We start from the raw sequence: 16,831 nt of genomic DNA, 5'->3' as shown, positions 1-16,831 counted from the left end.
GCATTCTCCACCATGTTAGTGGTCAAATTGAGCAATGAACCTGATTTGCTTCAAGGACTATCTATTCAACCCTGCTCATGTCTTAAAAAGAGAGAGAAAATCAAATTCTTCATGTCAAATCTAAATCCCTAACACAGAATATGGGCCACTGTCATCTTGCACCTAGACAAATTTCACAGCACTCTAACAGGTCACCCTGAATCTCCTGTTGGCACCCACAGTCAACCATCCACATGTGACTTTTGCCATATAAATCACAACATGCCAATCACACCAAGGTTAAAATCCCTTCATGGCCCATGAGACCCTAAATGATAATCTGGTCCCTGGCTACCTCTGAAGCACTATTTCCACCAGGTCTCCCATCTGACTCATGCACTTTCACAACAATGACTTTCTTGCCAATTATTATGGTTTTTGTTTTTTGTAATTTGTTTTTCTATTTGCAGACCATGTTGCAATACCTGGGCTCTTGCACTTGTGTTTTCTTTCCCTAGAATGCAATGTCTCTCTTATTCCCTAGAATGCAATGTCTCTCTCTCTCTCTCTCTCTCTCTCTCTCTTCTCTTTCTGCTGTTTCATAAAATCTGACTTCTCTGATCATTTCCATCATTCTCTATCCCCTTATTCTGTATTAGCTTTTCTTCCTAGCACTTATCACTAACTGACAGAATACATGTGTTTAGTATCTCTTACATTAGAATGTAAGCTCCATGAGGGCAAAAATATTTTGTGTTCCCATAGTCCCAATAACAGGAATACTGACAGAAACATAGAGGAGTTCAAAAGTGTATGTTGGATTCATTAATTAATGGATGAAAAATAAAATAAGTCAAAATTATTTAGAAACTAAAATTCTAAGTCATGTTTCAGTTCCTAGATTTTAATATTACTTATTATCATTTCCCCCTTCTTCTGAAATATTTTCTCTTTTGAAATGCTGCCCCTTTGCCAATTGCATGTAAACTCAGTAAAACTGCCTGTCAAAGTGTACTTCTCCCTCAGCATTTATTCAAGCGTGGGTACAAAAATAAACTACAACAATCTGACTCCCTATCCCTGAAATTAAGCTGTGAGCCTAGTAACTCCCAAACGCAAGTAGTTATAGCTGATTGATTCCAGTGTTGTACCTTGAAGAGAATTCCAGAGTTGCCTTAGAGTTCGTATCATCTGCAGCATCTAGTTGTTGTTCTTCTATTCTGAGAGCTACCTGATATTCTTCCATCAGTCCCCCTTTCCCTTTTTGTTTGTTGTGATTGTTTTAATGAACCAGAGTCAGTTTCTGTTGCTTATGATCCAAAATCCTAACTAATTCACATGATAAGCTTATATTCAATCTGATATGCCTTAAAATACAAAATTTTAAAAAGGGGCCTCCCAACTCTCTTTTTCTCACTCTGTCTCCTCTCTTCCTCCCACTGTCTGTTCAGTAATCCTCTGGTTGCTCAAATCTCTCCTTTATGGTGGCACCACCCCCATGATTTTACTGCCTCTCCCAATGATTTTAATGTTTCAAAATTATTTATTATTTTTCCCATCTATCAGTATTTACTCAGAGCTGCTGACATGAAGTGGAAGTTAATATGTAATTAACATGATTAAGCTATACCACACCAAGTTATCAATAATTAACAGTATCTTAATCTTATCAGATATCTTTGCATTTCTTTTTTTTTTTTTTTTTTTTGAGATGGAGTCTTGCTCTGTCACCAGGCTGGAGTGCAGTGGCCCAATCTCAGCTCGCCTCCCGAGTTCAAGCAATTCTCCTGCCTCAGCCTCCCAAGTAGCTGGGACTACAGGCACATGCCACCACACCCAGCTAATTTTTGTATTTTTAATAGAGATAGAGTTTCACCAGGTTGGCCAGGATGGTTTCCATCTCTTGACCTCATGATCCACCCTCCTTGGCTTCCCAAAGTGCTGAGATTACAGGTGTGAGCCACCACACCCAGCCTGTATTTATTTAAAAAGCTACTGTGACTCAAAATGTTTTGTTGTTTTTTTTAAATTTTAGGATGACAGTGAAAAGTTTTAAAGTATAGAAGGTAACATTTTCAAAATTTCATTAGATCACATCACTTAAACAGCCCATCAATCTGATCATGGCTTAATTAGTCAGAGATAAACAAAAGGCCACAGACCTGACAACTTATCCATCAATAGATTTTAAATGAATTACTTTAGTGTTGTGTTTATAAAGCATACAACCCAATTGCGAATGCAATTAACAGTTATAAATAGATTGATGATGTTACTAAATGTGACTAAGGGAACACCCAATCCCCTTTCCTTAAAAGGAGTGGGGGCAGAATCTATGATTTGGGAATACTGCAAAAGTGATGGGATATATAGGCCCTTGATTAGGTTATATCACACTTCACCTAGGCAAAATAACAGGGAGAGAAACAGAGACTCTCCCTTGCTAGCTTTGAAAATTTAAGCTTTTGTGTTGTAAGAGAGCTTGAGAACGTGCCACATGGCAAGGATCTAGGGAGTCTCTAGTACAAAGAGGAGCCCCTTGCTGAAAGCCATCATGAAAGTGGGGATGTCAGTCCTACAACCACAAGGAACTGAATCCTGCCAACAACCATTTGAGCTTGGAAGAGGATCCCATGCTCCAGAAATGGTCACAGCCCAGTGCATACTCTGATGATCCATGAGACACTGAGCAGAGGACCAGCTAAACCTCACCCTGAGAGATACTAAATATATGTTGTTGTAAGCCACTAAGTTTATGTTAATTACAGAACAAGAAGAAGCTAATACATTAGTGTCCCAAGGAGAAGAGGAGAGAAAAGGCATGTACTATAGAACAAACATAGATTGTGGATTTAGTGCATACATTGATCTTTTACTTACTATTAACAGCTTGTCATAGCTACCTCAAAGCATTGATGTGAGGATTAAATCACAAATTTTTTATAGAGAGCTTAAGGCTTTCTGTTAACATTAAACATCTCATAAAAATGAATTTCCTTCTCATTTACTCTCCTACTGTGATTTGGTGGCTGTCACAGCCCGCCCATTGACAGCAGTGAGTTTTGCTATGTCAAAGTCCTGGCTGCCCAATTCTGAGCCACTGAAAGTGGGGATGTATAGTACTTCAGGATCTTCTCTACTCATCCATTTTCTCACACATGAGTGAGGAAATGGGTTCTGGAAACTGACACTGACCCAAAATCTGTTGTCCTGGGTATTTGGAAACAGGCCATTAAATAGCATCCATGGAGGTCCACAAAAGAATGTAGCAAAGTAACTTGTCTATTATTCACTGTGCTTGGATAGCCTTCTACCGTGGCTCCTGCTTTTCATGGTAGTCCACTGTTAAAAAGGTACTAGGCTTCTTACCCATTTGCAGTTTCCATCCTGACATTGACCTAGATTTACCTCCTGGTATTTTGACATTGCAGTGCAGAATCATAGCTGCTTGGAAGTCCCTGTTACTGACCTCCTGCATCTCAGATCAGAAACTTTGTTATCTGGAAACTGCTATCTCATTATAGTAAAAAAGATAGGAATTACCACTGCCATTAAAACTCTTATAGCCCAGCACAATCTGAAATCAGCAGAGTGATTCATGGGTTTCTGGAAACTAAAATTTTGGACTCTAATGCAATATTAATCAACATTAGAGTTTAATGGAATTAAAGTGATTGTAGCATAGTATACCTTAGATTACTTTCAGTGTTTTAGTGATTTTCCACCAGTTAAAGAATATTTTTAACGAATTTACTGAGCATATTCTAGTTGAATTTTCTAATTTTTTCAGCTTACAAGTTTAATTTTACTCTTCTATGACAGGTGGTTAAGATTTCCTTCTATAATTCCCTCGTACCTGCTTTACTAAAAAGTGATCAGTATTCATTGTTTCCTTTTTGTTATTATAAGTTAAGAGTATAAAAATCTGACCATTCTCAAATTTTCTGGAAGCTCTAATCATATTTCCTCAAATTTGCAATCATAGTCATGTGTCACTTAACAACAGGGATACATTCTGAGAAATCTGTCATCATGCGATTTTGTCATTCTCTAAACATCACAGAGTACACTTAAACAAACCTAGATAGTGTAGTCTACTACACACCTAGGCCAGCTGGTGTAGCCTGTTGCTCCTAGGCTACAAACCTGTACAACATGTTACTGTACTGTATACTGTAGGCAGTTATACCACAATGGTATTTTTGTATCTAAACAAAGAAAAAGTTCATTCTTCAGAACATAAATGTCAAATTTTTAATTACTCATTCCCTGCTATTGATTTTTTTCTGAAAACATTCCTAGTCTTGACACTTTTGGTTTTGTTCCTGTTATCAATCTCAATTCCAGTATCACATATTCTAGATGAATTTCCTATTTTTTCAGCTTACAAGTTTAATTTTACTCCCCTATGACAGGTGGTTAGGATTTTCTTCTATAATTTTCATGGTACTCGTTTAACTTTAATTTTATTCACAAATCAAATACCATCTTTGGTAATCAGCCTGCACTCAGATTTAATCTTCTCATGCACACCCCTCCTTCTCCAGGCAGTTGTGTCCCTATTAGAGCACAAAGTATTCTAGAAAATTAAAAGGAATGGGGCCGGGCGCGGTGGCTCACACCTGTAATCCCAGGCCGAGGGAGGCCAAGGCAGGCAGATCACCTGAGGTCAGGAGTTCGAGACCACCCTGGCCAACATGGTGAAACCCCGTCTTTACTAAAAATACAAAAATTAGCCAGGCATGGTGGCAGGTGCCTATAATCCCAGCTACTTGGGAGGCTGAGGCAGGAGAATCACTTGAACCTGGGAGGAGGAGGTTGCAGTGAGCCGAGATCACGCCATTGAAGCAGAGGTTGCAGTGAGCCGAAATTGTGCCATTGCACTCCAGCCTGGGGCACAAGAACAAGACTTAGTCTCAAAAAAAAAAAAAAAAAAAAAAAAAAGTTATGTGTGGTAAGTTTATTTAAAGACTCCTGGATGAGGAAGACAGTTTGTGAAGCGCCTTCTGATAACCTAAGGATATCTTTAACAGAATTTTGAAATATCAGTAAATAATACATATTTTGCTTGCAGTTTAATTTTAAAATAATGGGTCCTAAGTTTAGCATTATATCCATGATACACCACTGAAGACTGAATTCATGAAGATTGTATTTATATAGAAACAAAGTCTCCAGTGTGTCCATCTCTCCTGAATCAACCACAAGTGCTGTATCATAACTAAAGCACACTTATCCACAAACAAACTTTAAAAAATAAAGCCATTCAAAAGAATTACTCAACTAGAAGAAGGAATATATTTTAAATACTTACAATTTCTTTAAGATAGCTAGGAATTCTTCAAATTTCTCTGTGGCTCTTTTTGGTCTATATAAAATATGGCCACCGTGTGCTCTCTGAACATGGACAGCTATATTGTGAGAATCATCAGGTTGTTGATGTTGACTTTCCTCTTTGTCTTCATTGAGTTCCCTGAACAAGAAAATGTAGTATTTTATGCTGTTGTATACTGCACAAAAATTATTTACAGGGACTTTTACTTATTGCAGGAGTATAAATGCACTGTTTTGAGAAAAGTTGGCATTTTAAGAACATATTCTTTTTAAATGCATTAGAATGTTTCAATCACCATAGTACAGTTACATATGTCATTCTGTTAAATGTAGAACTTAGAATATATGAAATATTTTCAACGTCTAGAATTTGATTACATGTATTATAACTGTCCTGAGCAACTGAAACACCTTTCATAATATATTAGGCTTATATAATTTAGGAAAATATTTCAAGTCAATGGCTAACATCCTTTATACTCACACATTTGTTTTTCGGTGTTTTTTTTCGCACCAAGGATACAATTATATTATTTAACTTTTATTTACCACTGGTAATCTATAAACATCTTGGAAGATAGCCACCATATCTTATACTTGTGCTATGGTATGTTATACACCTAAGTCCCTAAGAGATGTACAAATAAATGACTATTTTCCATTCATATTTCTAGAATTAAGCATTTCTATTAAAAGGTCATTGAAAACTTATAGGTGAGAAATCCAACAAGTGCTGTCTGTGTTTCAGAAAAATAGTAAGGCAAGTTGCAGAAATGAATCTGGATTACATTTTGATAACAGACCTTTAATTATACACATAGGAAGATTAAAAATTAAATATATTATGTAGAATCATAACAGCAATACTAAATTATCACATTAACATATAACTTGTTGCATTCTTAAATGTGCTGGCTACTCTGCTAACCATTTTATGCACATCATCCCATTAACACTAACCATGTGACACGGTTTGGCTGTGTCCCCACCCAAATCTCATCTTGAATTGTAGCTCCCATAATTCCCATGTATCACAAGAGGGACCTAGTGGGAGATAATGGAATCATGGGGGCAGATCTTTCCTGGACTGCTCTCATGATAGTGAGTAAGTCTCACAAGATCTGATGGTTTTATAAAGGAGAGTTCTCCTACACAAGCTCTCTATTTGCCTGCTCCCATGTAAGACATAACTTTGCTCATTTGCATTTGAACATGATTCTGAGGCCTCCCCAGCCATGTGGAACTGTGAGTCTATTAAACCTCTTTCCTTTATAAATTACCCAGTTTGTGGTATGTCTTTATTAGCAGTGTAAGAACAGATGAATACAGTAAATTGGTACCAGTAAAGTGTGGAAGTGACTTTGGAACTGGGTAACAGGCAGAGATTGCAACAGTTTGGAAGGCTTAGAAGACAGGAGGATGTGGGAAATTTTGTAACTTCCTAGAGACTTGTCAAATGGCTTTGACCAAAATGCTGATAGTGATATGGGCAAAAAAGTCTAGGCTGAGTTGGTCTCAGATGGAGATGAGGAACTTGTCAGAAACTTAAATAAAGGTGACTCTTGCTATGTTTTAGCAGAGACTGGTGCATTTTGCACCTGCCCTAGAGATCTGTGGCACTTTGAACTTGAGGGAGATGATTTAGGGTATCTAGCAGAAGAAATGTCTAAGATGCAAAGTGTTTAAGAGTGATTTGGGTGCCATTAAATGCATTGAGCTTTATGTATTCACAAAGATATGGTTTGGAATTGGAACTTATGTTTAAAAGGGAAGCAGAGCATAAAAGTTCAGAAAATTTGCAGCCTGAAAATGCAGTAGAAAAGAAAAACCTATTTTTTAAGGAGAAATTCAAGATGGCTGCAGAAATTTGCATAAGCAACAAAGTGCCAAATGTTACTCTTCAAGACAATGGGGAAAATGTCTCCAGGCCACGTCAGAGATCTTCATGGCAGCCCCCACCATCACAAGCCACAAGGCCTAGGAGGAAAAAATGGTTTCATGGGTCTCACCCAGAGCCTTGCTGCTTTGTGCAGTCTCAGGACTTGGTGCCCTGTGTCCCAGCCATGGCCAAAAGGGGCCAACGTAGAGGTCAGACCGTTGCTTCAGAGGGTGCAAGTTTACACATGGTGTTGAGCCTGCAAGTGCACAGAAGTCAAAAATTGAGGTTTGGGAACCTCTGCCTAGATTCAGAGTCTCATAGGCAGAAGGGACCTGCCTTGTCTCGGATGAGACTTTTGACTGTGGACCTTTGAGTTAATGCTGAAATGAGTTAAGACTTTGGGGGACTGTTGGGAAGGTACAATTGGTTTTGAAATGGGAGGACATGAGATTTTGGAGGGGCCAGGGTCAGAATGATATGGTTTAGCTGTGTCCCCACCCAAATCCCATCTTCAATTGTAGCTCCTTAATTCCCACGTGTTGTGGGAGGGACCCAGTGGGAGGTAACTGAATCATGGGGACAGGTCTTTCCCATGCTTTTCTCAGGATAGTAAGTCTCATGAGATCTGATGGTTTTATAAAGGACAGTTCCCCTACACAAGCTCTGTCTTTGCCTGCTGCCATGTAAGATATGATTTTGCCCCTCCTCCACCTTCTACCATGATTTCGAGGCCTACCCCAGCCATGTGGAACTGTTAGTCAACTAAAACTCTTTCCTTTATAAATTACTCAGTCTCAGGTATATCTTTATTAGCAGTATGAGAACAGATGAATACACAATACACCATGTGAGTAGGCAATATTATCCTCAGTTTATAAAATAAGGAAATTGTAACTAAAAGAGTGTATATAAATTTTCTAAACTCTCACAGCTAGTAGAGCTGGAAAGACTTTTTTCATCCTTCTGCTTTTCACAATTTCCTGTACCTTTGAATTTTTAATAAAACTTGATACTGGGTAAAATCTGATTCTTGTAAGTCTAATTTGGTAACCTAATTCTTTAGATTATTCTCAATCCCTATAGTTTTTTTTTTTTTTTTTTTTTGAGATGGAGTCTTGCTCTGTCACCCAGGCTGGAGTGCAGTGGTGTGATCTCAGCTCACTGCAAGCTCTGCCTCCTGGGTTCACACCATTCTCCTGCCTCAGCCTCCTGAGTAGCTGGGACTACAGGCGCCTACCACCACACCTGGCTATTTTTTTTTTTTTGTATTTTTAGTAGAGATGGGGTTTCACAGTGTTAGCCAGAATGGTCTTGTTCTCCTGACCTCATGATCTACCCACCTCTGCCTCTCAAAGTGCTGGGATTACAGGTGTGAGCCACCGCGCCAGGCCTCAATCCGTATAGATTTTTTTCCAAACAAGTTCTACGTGTTCCATAATAAGATTTTTCCAAAATACATAACATTTGTATTATCATGTTACTTGTATATGTGTGATAATATTTCTGTACCTAATGTAATTAGGAGTTTTTAATTTTATAATTTGAATGATCACTGTGGCTGCATAGAAAAACTGTTTTTCCCTTTTTCTTTAGTAATAAGCTACATTACTTAGCTCTTCCTTTTCAGTTGGCTATCTTAAGGATTTTTCAGATAGTAATAAAAAGAAGCACAGATTAGAGGCAACAAATTAGAAAGAAATATATTGCTTTAAATGCATTTGTTTTTTTAGAAGAGATCTTTGTCACCCAAGATGGAGTGCAATGACATGATCTCAGCCCACTGCAACCTCTGCCTCCCAGTTCATGCAATCCTCCCACCTCACCCTCCCAAGTAGCTGGTACTACAGGTGAAAACCACCAATGCCCAGCTAATTTTTTTTTAAGAGATGGTTTTTGCCATGTTGGCCAGGCTGGTCTCAAACTCCTGAGCTCAAAGTGATCCACTCCTGCCTCGACCTCCCAAAGTGCTAGGATTACAGGCGTGAGTCACTACGCTCAGCCACAAATGCATGTTTTTTAAAAAAGAAAAGCTGATAATTCATGAGCTAAGATTCGATCTCAAAAAATGAGAAAAAAAGTAAGTTATACTCAAAATAAGTATAAGGAAATATATAATAAAGGACAAAAATTGTTAGAGTAATAAAACCAAAATTTAGTTATTTAGAAATCTAATAAACTTGCAAAAATAATGTCTAATAAATTTGGCAAAAAATTTTTGAGAACAATAACAGAAAAGGCAGACATCAGAAATGGAAAAGGAGACTTCATCACAGATCACACAGACAGAAAAAGATAAAAAGATTATATTATGAAAACTTCGTGCCAATAAATTTGAAAATTTAGATGAACACTTACAAAACTCCAAATTACCAAACTGACACAAGTAGAAATATAAAATTTTAATTGTTCAAATATTTTAAAGAATACAACTAAGAACCTTCCTACAAAGAAAACTCCTTGCCAAAACGGTCCTATTGGTGAATTCTAACAAACTCTTAATAAATAAACCCAGCCAGGCATGTTGGCTCATGCCTGTAATCTCAGCACTTTGGGAGGCCAAGGCAGGTGGATTACGAGGTCAGGAGATCAAGACCATCCTAGCTAACTCAGTGAAATCCTGTCTCTACTAAAAATACAAAAAAATTAGCCAGGCATGGTGGTGGGTGCCTGTAGTCCCAGCTACTTGGGAGGCTGAGGCAGGTGAATGGTGTGAACCCAGGAGGCAGAGCTTGCAGTGAGCTGAGATCACGCCACTGCACTCCAGCTTGGGCAACAAAGTGAGACTCTGTCTCAAAATAAATAAATAAACAAACAAACAAACCCAAATGCTTCCAGAAAAATACAAAAGTCATATGTAGTTTCCAGCAAGTTTTATGATGCCAGCCTAGCCTTTATATCAATAGCAGGTAAGGAAATTACCAGAAAGGAAGATTACAAGCCAGTGTCACTGATTATAGATGCAAAATTTCTAAACAAAATATTTACACTAAATCCAGGGATAATTTTAAAAGATAACAAAGCCTAGGCTATTTGGGAATATATCAGGAATACTATTCCAGGATTGTTATTTAACCCATTAACAAAGTACGGGAGGAAAAAATAATGGGTATCTAAAAAAAACACCTCATATGGTTCAATATCTATTTGTAATACAAACTGTTAGCAAACTAGAAATAGAAATGAAACTTAATATGACAAAATTATTTACACAAAATACAGCAAATATTATACTGAGGGTGAAATTTTGAAAACTTTGCCCCTGGAATCAGAAACGTCATGGATATTGCTTTAATTGATTCAACATTCTAGTGAAGGTCCTAAGCATTAAAATTAAAATAACTACAAATGTAAGAATTGGAAAGGACAAGTAAAGCTGTTATTTTTTGCAGATGAGATGATCTTAATACATGGAATATCCAAAAGAATCCACAGATATTATAACTGACAATAAAATTGGTATAAAAGTTCAATATACAAAAATCAGCCATACTTCTGTCGTTATGTTCCTTACATATGAATGCACGAAGGCACTGATAGAAGAATCAGTTCCATAAATATGTAATTTAAAGCTGTTAAAAATAATATGAAAATTTATATGTGTTGTGAAAAATAATCATAGGTACCATTACAATATAAAAATGGGGGACCTACTTTGCTTGCCAGGAAAAGATTTTACCTCTCAGGGATAGAAGGATTTAAGCTGAGACATAAAATAAAGAAAAGAAGCTAGACAAAGAATATTCCAGGGAGAAGGTATTAGGCATTCTGCTGTAAAATAAACTTCTATAGATACTAAATTTTTGTTTAAAAATGTTTTTATCGGGGGGTGGAGCCAAGATGGCCGAATAGGAACAGCTCCGGTCTCCAGCTCCCAGCCCCAGCGACACAGAAGACTGGTGATTTCTGCATTTCTGCTTGAGGTACCGGTTTCATCTCACTGGGGAGTGCCTAACAGTGGGTGCAGGACAGACGGTGAAGCGCACTGTGCGCGAGCCGAAGCAGGGCGAGGCATTGCCTCACTCGGGAAGTGCAAGGGGTCAGGGAGTTCCCTTTCCTAGTCAAAGAAAGGGGAAACAGACGGCACCTGGAATATCGGGTCAGTCCCATCCTAATACTGCGCTTCTCCAACGGGCCTGGAAAACGGCACACTAGGAGATTGTGTCCCGCACCTGGCTCGGAGGGTCCTATGCCCACGGAGTCTCGCTGATTGCTAGCACAGCAGTCTGAGATCAAGCTGCAAGGCGGCAGCGAGGCTGGGGGAGGGGCGCCCGCCATTGCCCAGGCTTGCTTAGGTAAACAAAGCAGCCAGGAAGCTCGAACTGGGTGGAGCCCACCATAGCTCAAGGAGGCCTGCCTGCCTCTGTAGGCTCCACCTCTGGGGGCAGGGTACAGACAAACAAAAACTCAGCAAAGAACCTCCACAGACTTAAATGCCCCTGTCTGACTGACAGCTTTGAAGAGAGTAGTGGTTCTCCCAGCACGCAGCTGGAGATCTGAGAACAGACAGACTGCCTCCTAAAGTGGGTCCCTCACCCCTGAGCAGCCTAACTGGGAGGCACCCCCCCAGTAGGGTCAGACTGACACCTCATTCAACCGGGTACTCCTCTGAGACAAAACTTTCAGAGGAACTATCAGACAGCTGAATTTGTGGTCTCACGAAAATCCGCTGTTCTGCAGCCACCGCTGCTGACACCCAGCCAAACAGGGTCTGGAGTGGACCTCTAGTAAACTCCAACAGACCTGCAGCTGAGGGTCCTGTCTGGTAGAAGGAAAACTAACAAACAGAAAGGACTTCAACACCAAAAACCCATCTGTACATCACCATCACCAAAGACAAAAAGTAGATAAAACCACAAAGATGGGGAAAAAACAGAGCAGAAAAACTGGAAACTCTAAAAAACAGAGCACCTCTCCTCCTCCAAAGGAACGCAGTTCCTCACCAGCAACGGAACAAAGCTGGATGGAGGATGACTTTGATGAGTTGAGAGAAGAAGGCTTCAGACGATCAAACTACTCTGAGCTACGAGAGGAAATTCAAAACAATAGCAAAGAAGTTAAAAACTTTGAAAAAAAATTAGAAGGATGGATAACTAGAATAACCAATGGAGAGAAGGGCTTAAAGGAGCTGATGGAGCTGAAAGCCAAGTTTCGAGAACTACGCGAAGATTGCAGAAGCCTCAGTAGCAGATGCGATCAACTGGAAGAAAGGGTATCACTGATGGAAGATGAAATGAATGAAATGAAGAGAGAAGGGAAGTTTAGAGAAAAAAGAATAAAAAGAAATGAACAAAGCCTCCAAGAAATTTGGGACTATGTGAAAAGACCAAACCTACGTCTGATTGGTGTACCTGAAAATGATGGGGAGAATGGAACCAAGTTGGAAAACACTCTGCAAGATATTATCCAGGAGAACTTCCCCAATCTAGCAAGGCAGGCCAGCATTCAGATTCAGGAAATACAGAGAACGCCACAAAGATACTCCTCGAGAAGGGCAACTCCAAGACACATAATTGTCAGATTCACCAAAGTTGAAATGAAGGAAAAAATGTTAAGGGCAGCCAGAGAGAAAGGTCGGGTTACCCACAAAGGGAAGCCCATCAGACTAACAGCTGATCTCTCAGCAGAAACTCTACAAGCCAGAAGAGAGTGGGGGCCGATATTCAACATTCTTAAAGAAAAGAATTTTCAACCCAGAATTTGCTATCCCGCCAAACTAAGCTTCATAAGTGAAGGAGAAATAAAATACTTTACAGACAAGCAAACGCTGAGTGATTTTGTCACCACCAGGCCTGCCCTAAAAGAGCTCCTGAAGGAAGCACTAAACATGGAAAGGAACAACCGGTTCCAGCCACTGCAAAAACATGCCAAATTGTAAAGACCATCGAGGCTAGGAAGAAACTATAGCAACTAACGAGCAAAATAACCAACTAACATCATAATGACAGGATCAGATTCACACATAACAATATTAACGTTAAATGTAAATGGGCTAAATGCTCCAATCAAAAGACACAGGCTGGCAAACTGGATAAGGAGTCAGGACCCATCAGTGTGCTGTATTCAGGAAACCCATCTCACGTGCAGAGACACACATAGACTCAAAATAAAGGGATGGAGGAAGATCTATCAAGCAACTGGAAAACAAAAAAAGGCAGGGGTTGCAATCCTAGTCTCTGATAAAATAGACTTTAAACCAACAAAGATCATAAGAGACAAAGAAGGCCATTACATAATGGTAAAGGGATCAATTCAACAAGAAGAGCTAACTATCCTAAATATATATGCACCCAACACAGGAGCACCCAGATTCATAAAGCAAGTCCTCAGTGACCTACAAAGGGACTTAAACTCCCACACAATAATAATGGGAGATTTTAACACCCCACTGTCAGCATTAGACAGATCAACGAGACAGAAAGTTAACAAGGATATCCAGGAATTGAACTCAGCTCTACATAAAGTGGACCTAATAGACATCTACAGAACTCTCCACCCCAAGTCAACAGAATATACATTTTTTTCAGCACCACACCACACCTATTCCAAAATTGACCACATAGTTGGAAGTAAAGCTCTCCTCAGCAAATGTAAAACAACAGAAATTATAACAAACTGTCTCTCAGACCACAGTGCAATCAAACTAGAACTCAGGATTAAGAAACTCACTCAAAACCGCTCAACTACATGGAAACTGAACAACCTGCTCCTGAATGACTATTGGGTACATAATGAAATGAAGGCAGAAATAAAGATGTTCTTTGAAACCAACGAGAACAAAGACACAACATACCAGAATCTCTGGGACACATTCAAAGCAGTGTGTAGAGGGAAATTTATAGCACTAAATGCCCACAAGAGAAAGCAGGAAAGATCCAAAATTGACACCCTAACATCACAATTAAAAGAACTAGAAAAGCAAGAGCAAACACATTCAAAAGCTAGCAGAAGGCTACAAATAACTAAAATCAGAGCAGAACTGAAGGAAATAGAGACACAAAAAACCCTTCAAAAAATTAATGAATCCAGGAGCTGGTTTTTTTGAAAAGATCAACAAAATTGATGGACCGCTAGCAAGACTAATAAAGAAGAAAAGAGAGAAGAATCAAATAGATGCAATAAAAAACGAAAAAGGGGATATCACCACTGATCCCACAGAAATACAATCTACCATCAGAGAATACTACAAACACCTCTATGCAAATAAGCTAGAAAATCTAGAAGAAATGGATAAATTCCTCCACAAATACACCCTCCCAAGACTAAACCAGGAAGAAGTTGAATCTCTGAATAGACCAATAACAGCTTCTGAAATTGTGGCAATAATCAATAGCTTACCAACCAAAAAGAGTCCAGGACCTGATGGATTCACAGCTGAATTCTACCAGAGGTACAAGGAGGAACTGGTACCATTCCTTCTGAAACTATTCCAATCAATGGAAAAAGAGGGAATCCTCCCTAACACATTTTATGAAGCCAGCATCATCCTGATACCAAAACCTGGCAGAGACATAACCAAAAAAGAGAATTTCAGACCAATATCCTTGATGAACATTGATGCAAAAATCCTCAATAAAATACTGGCAAACCGAATCCAGCAGCACATCAAAAAGCTTATCCACCATAATCAAGTGGGCTTCATCCCTGGGATGCAAGGCTGGTTCAACATACGCAAATCAATAAATGTAATCCAGCATATAAACAGAACCAAAGACAAAAACCACATGATTATCTCAATAGATGCAGAAAAGGCCTTTGACAAAATTCAACATCTCTTCATGCTAAAAACTCTCAATAAATTAGGTATTGATGGGACGTATCTCAAAATAATAAGAGCTATCTATGACAAACCCACAGCCAATATCATACTGAATGGGCAAAAACTGGAAGCATTCCCTCTGAAAACTGGCACAAGACAGGGATGCCCTCTCTCACCGTTCCTTTTCAACATAGTGCTGGAAGTTCTGGCCAGAGCAATCAGGCAGGAGAAGGAAATAAAGGGTATTCAATTAGGAAAAGAGGAAGTCAAATTGTCCCTGTTTGCAGATGACATGATTGTATATCTAGAAAACCCCATTGTCTCAGCCCGAAATCTCCTTAAGCTGATTAGCAACTTCAGCAAAGTCTCAGGATACAAAATTAATGTACAAAAATCACAAGCATTCTTGTACACCAATAACAGACAAACAGAGAGCCAAATCATGAGTGAACTACCATTCACAATTGCTTCAAAGAGAATAAAATACCTAGGAATCCAACTTACAAGGGATGTGAAGGACCTCTTCAAGGAGTGAATAAAAGAGGATAAAACAATGAAGAATTCCATGTCATGGGTTAATGGCCATACTGCCCAAGGTAATTTATAGATTCAATGCCATCCCCATCAAGCTACCAATGACTTTCTTCACAGAATTGGAAAAAACTACTTTAAAGTTCATATGGAACCAAAAAAGAGCCCGCATCGCCAAGTCAATCCTAAGCCAAAAGAACAAAGCTGGAGGCATCACGCTACCTGACTTCAAACTATACTACAAGGCTACAGTAACCAAAACAGCATGGTACTGGTACCACAAGAGAGACATAGATCAATGGAACAGAACAGAGCCCTCAGAAATGATGCCGCATAGCTACAACTATCTGATCTTTGACAAACCTGACAAAAACAAGAAATGGGGAAAGGATTCCCTATTTAATAAATGGTGCTGGGAAAACTGGCTAGCCATATGTAGAAAGCTGAAACTGGATCCCTTCCTTACACCTTATACAAAAATTAATTCAAGATGGATTAAAGACTTATATGTTAGACCTAAAACCATTAAAATCCTACAAGAAAACCTAGGCAATACCATTCAGGACATAGGCGTGGGCAAGGACTTCATGTCTAAAACACCAAAAGCAATGGCAACAAAAGCCAAAATCGACAAATGGGATCTCATTAAACTAAAGAGCTTCTGCACAGCAAAAGAAACTATCATCAGAGTGAACAGGCAACCTACAGAATGGGAGAAAATTTTTGCAACCTACTCATCTGACAAAGGGCTAATATCCAGAATCTACAATGAACTCAAACAAATTTACAAGAAAAAAACAAACAACCCCATCAAAAAGTGGGCAGAGGACATGAACAGACACTTCTCAAAAGAAGACATTTATGCAGCCGAAAAACACATGAAGAAATGCTCATCATCACTGGCCATCAGAGAAATGCAAATCAAAACCACAGTGAGATACCATCTCACACCAGTTAGAATGGCCATCATTAAAAAATCAGGAAACAACAGGTGCTGGAGAGGATGTGGAGAAATAGGAACACTTTTACACTGTTGGTGGGACTGTAAACTAGTTCAACCATTGTGGAAGTCAGTGTGGCGATTCCTCAGGGATCTCGAACTAGAAATACCATTTGACCCAGCCAGCCCACCCAAAGGACTATAAATCATGCTGCTATAAAGACACATGCACACGTATGTTTATTGCGGCACTATTCACAATAGCAAAGAGTTGGAACCAACCCAAATGTCCAACAACGATAGACTGGATTAAGAAAATGTGGCACATATACACCATGGAATACTATGCAGCCATAAAAAATGATGAGTTCGTGTCCTTTGTAGGGACATGGATGAAACTGGAAAACATCAT

At 39.1% G+C, this 16,831-nt stretch overlaps 1 protein-coding gene across 8 annotated transcripts in view; it reads right to left on the bottom strand.

Moving 5' to 3' along the window:
• CNBD1 (cyclic nucleotide binding domain containing 1) overlaps nucleotides 1–16,831 on the bottom strand; it is a 757,023-nt gene that overhangs the window by 675,143 nt on the left and 65,049 nt on the right. For all 8 annotated transcript variants that reach the window (XM_058444198.1, XM_058444197.1, XM_058444199.1 and 5 more), the window contains one exon: nucleotides 5,294–5,452. In XM_058444198.1, the coding sequence (XP_058300181.1) occupies nucleotides 5,294–5,452 (159 nt within the window). The remainder of the gene's footprint in view (nucleotides 1–5,293; nucleotides 5,453–16,831) is intronic.

Source organism: Hylobates moloch, unplaced genomic scaffold (genome assembly GCF_009828535.3).
Source record: "Hylobates moloch isolate HMO894 unplaced genomic scaffold, HMol_V3 SCAFFOLD_9, whole genome shotgun sequence".
Taxonomy (NCBI): domain Eukaryota; kingdom Metazoa; phylum Chordata; class Mammalia; order Primates; family Hylobatidae; genus Hylobates; species Hylobates moloch.
The sequence above is the reverse complement of the archived record's forward strand: the minus strand, read 5'-3'. Positions and strand labels throughout refer to the sequence as shown.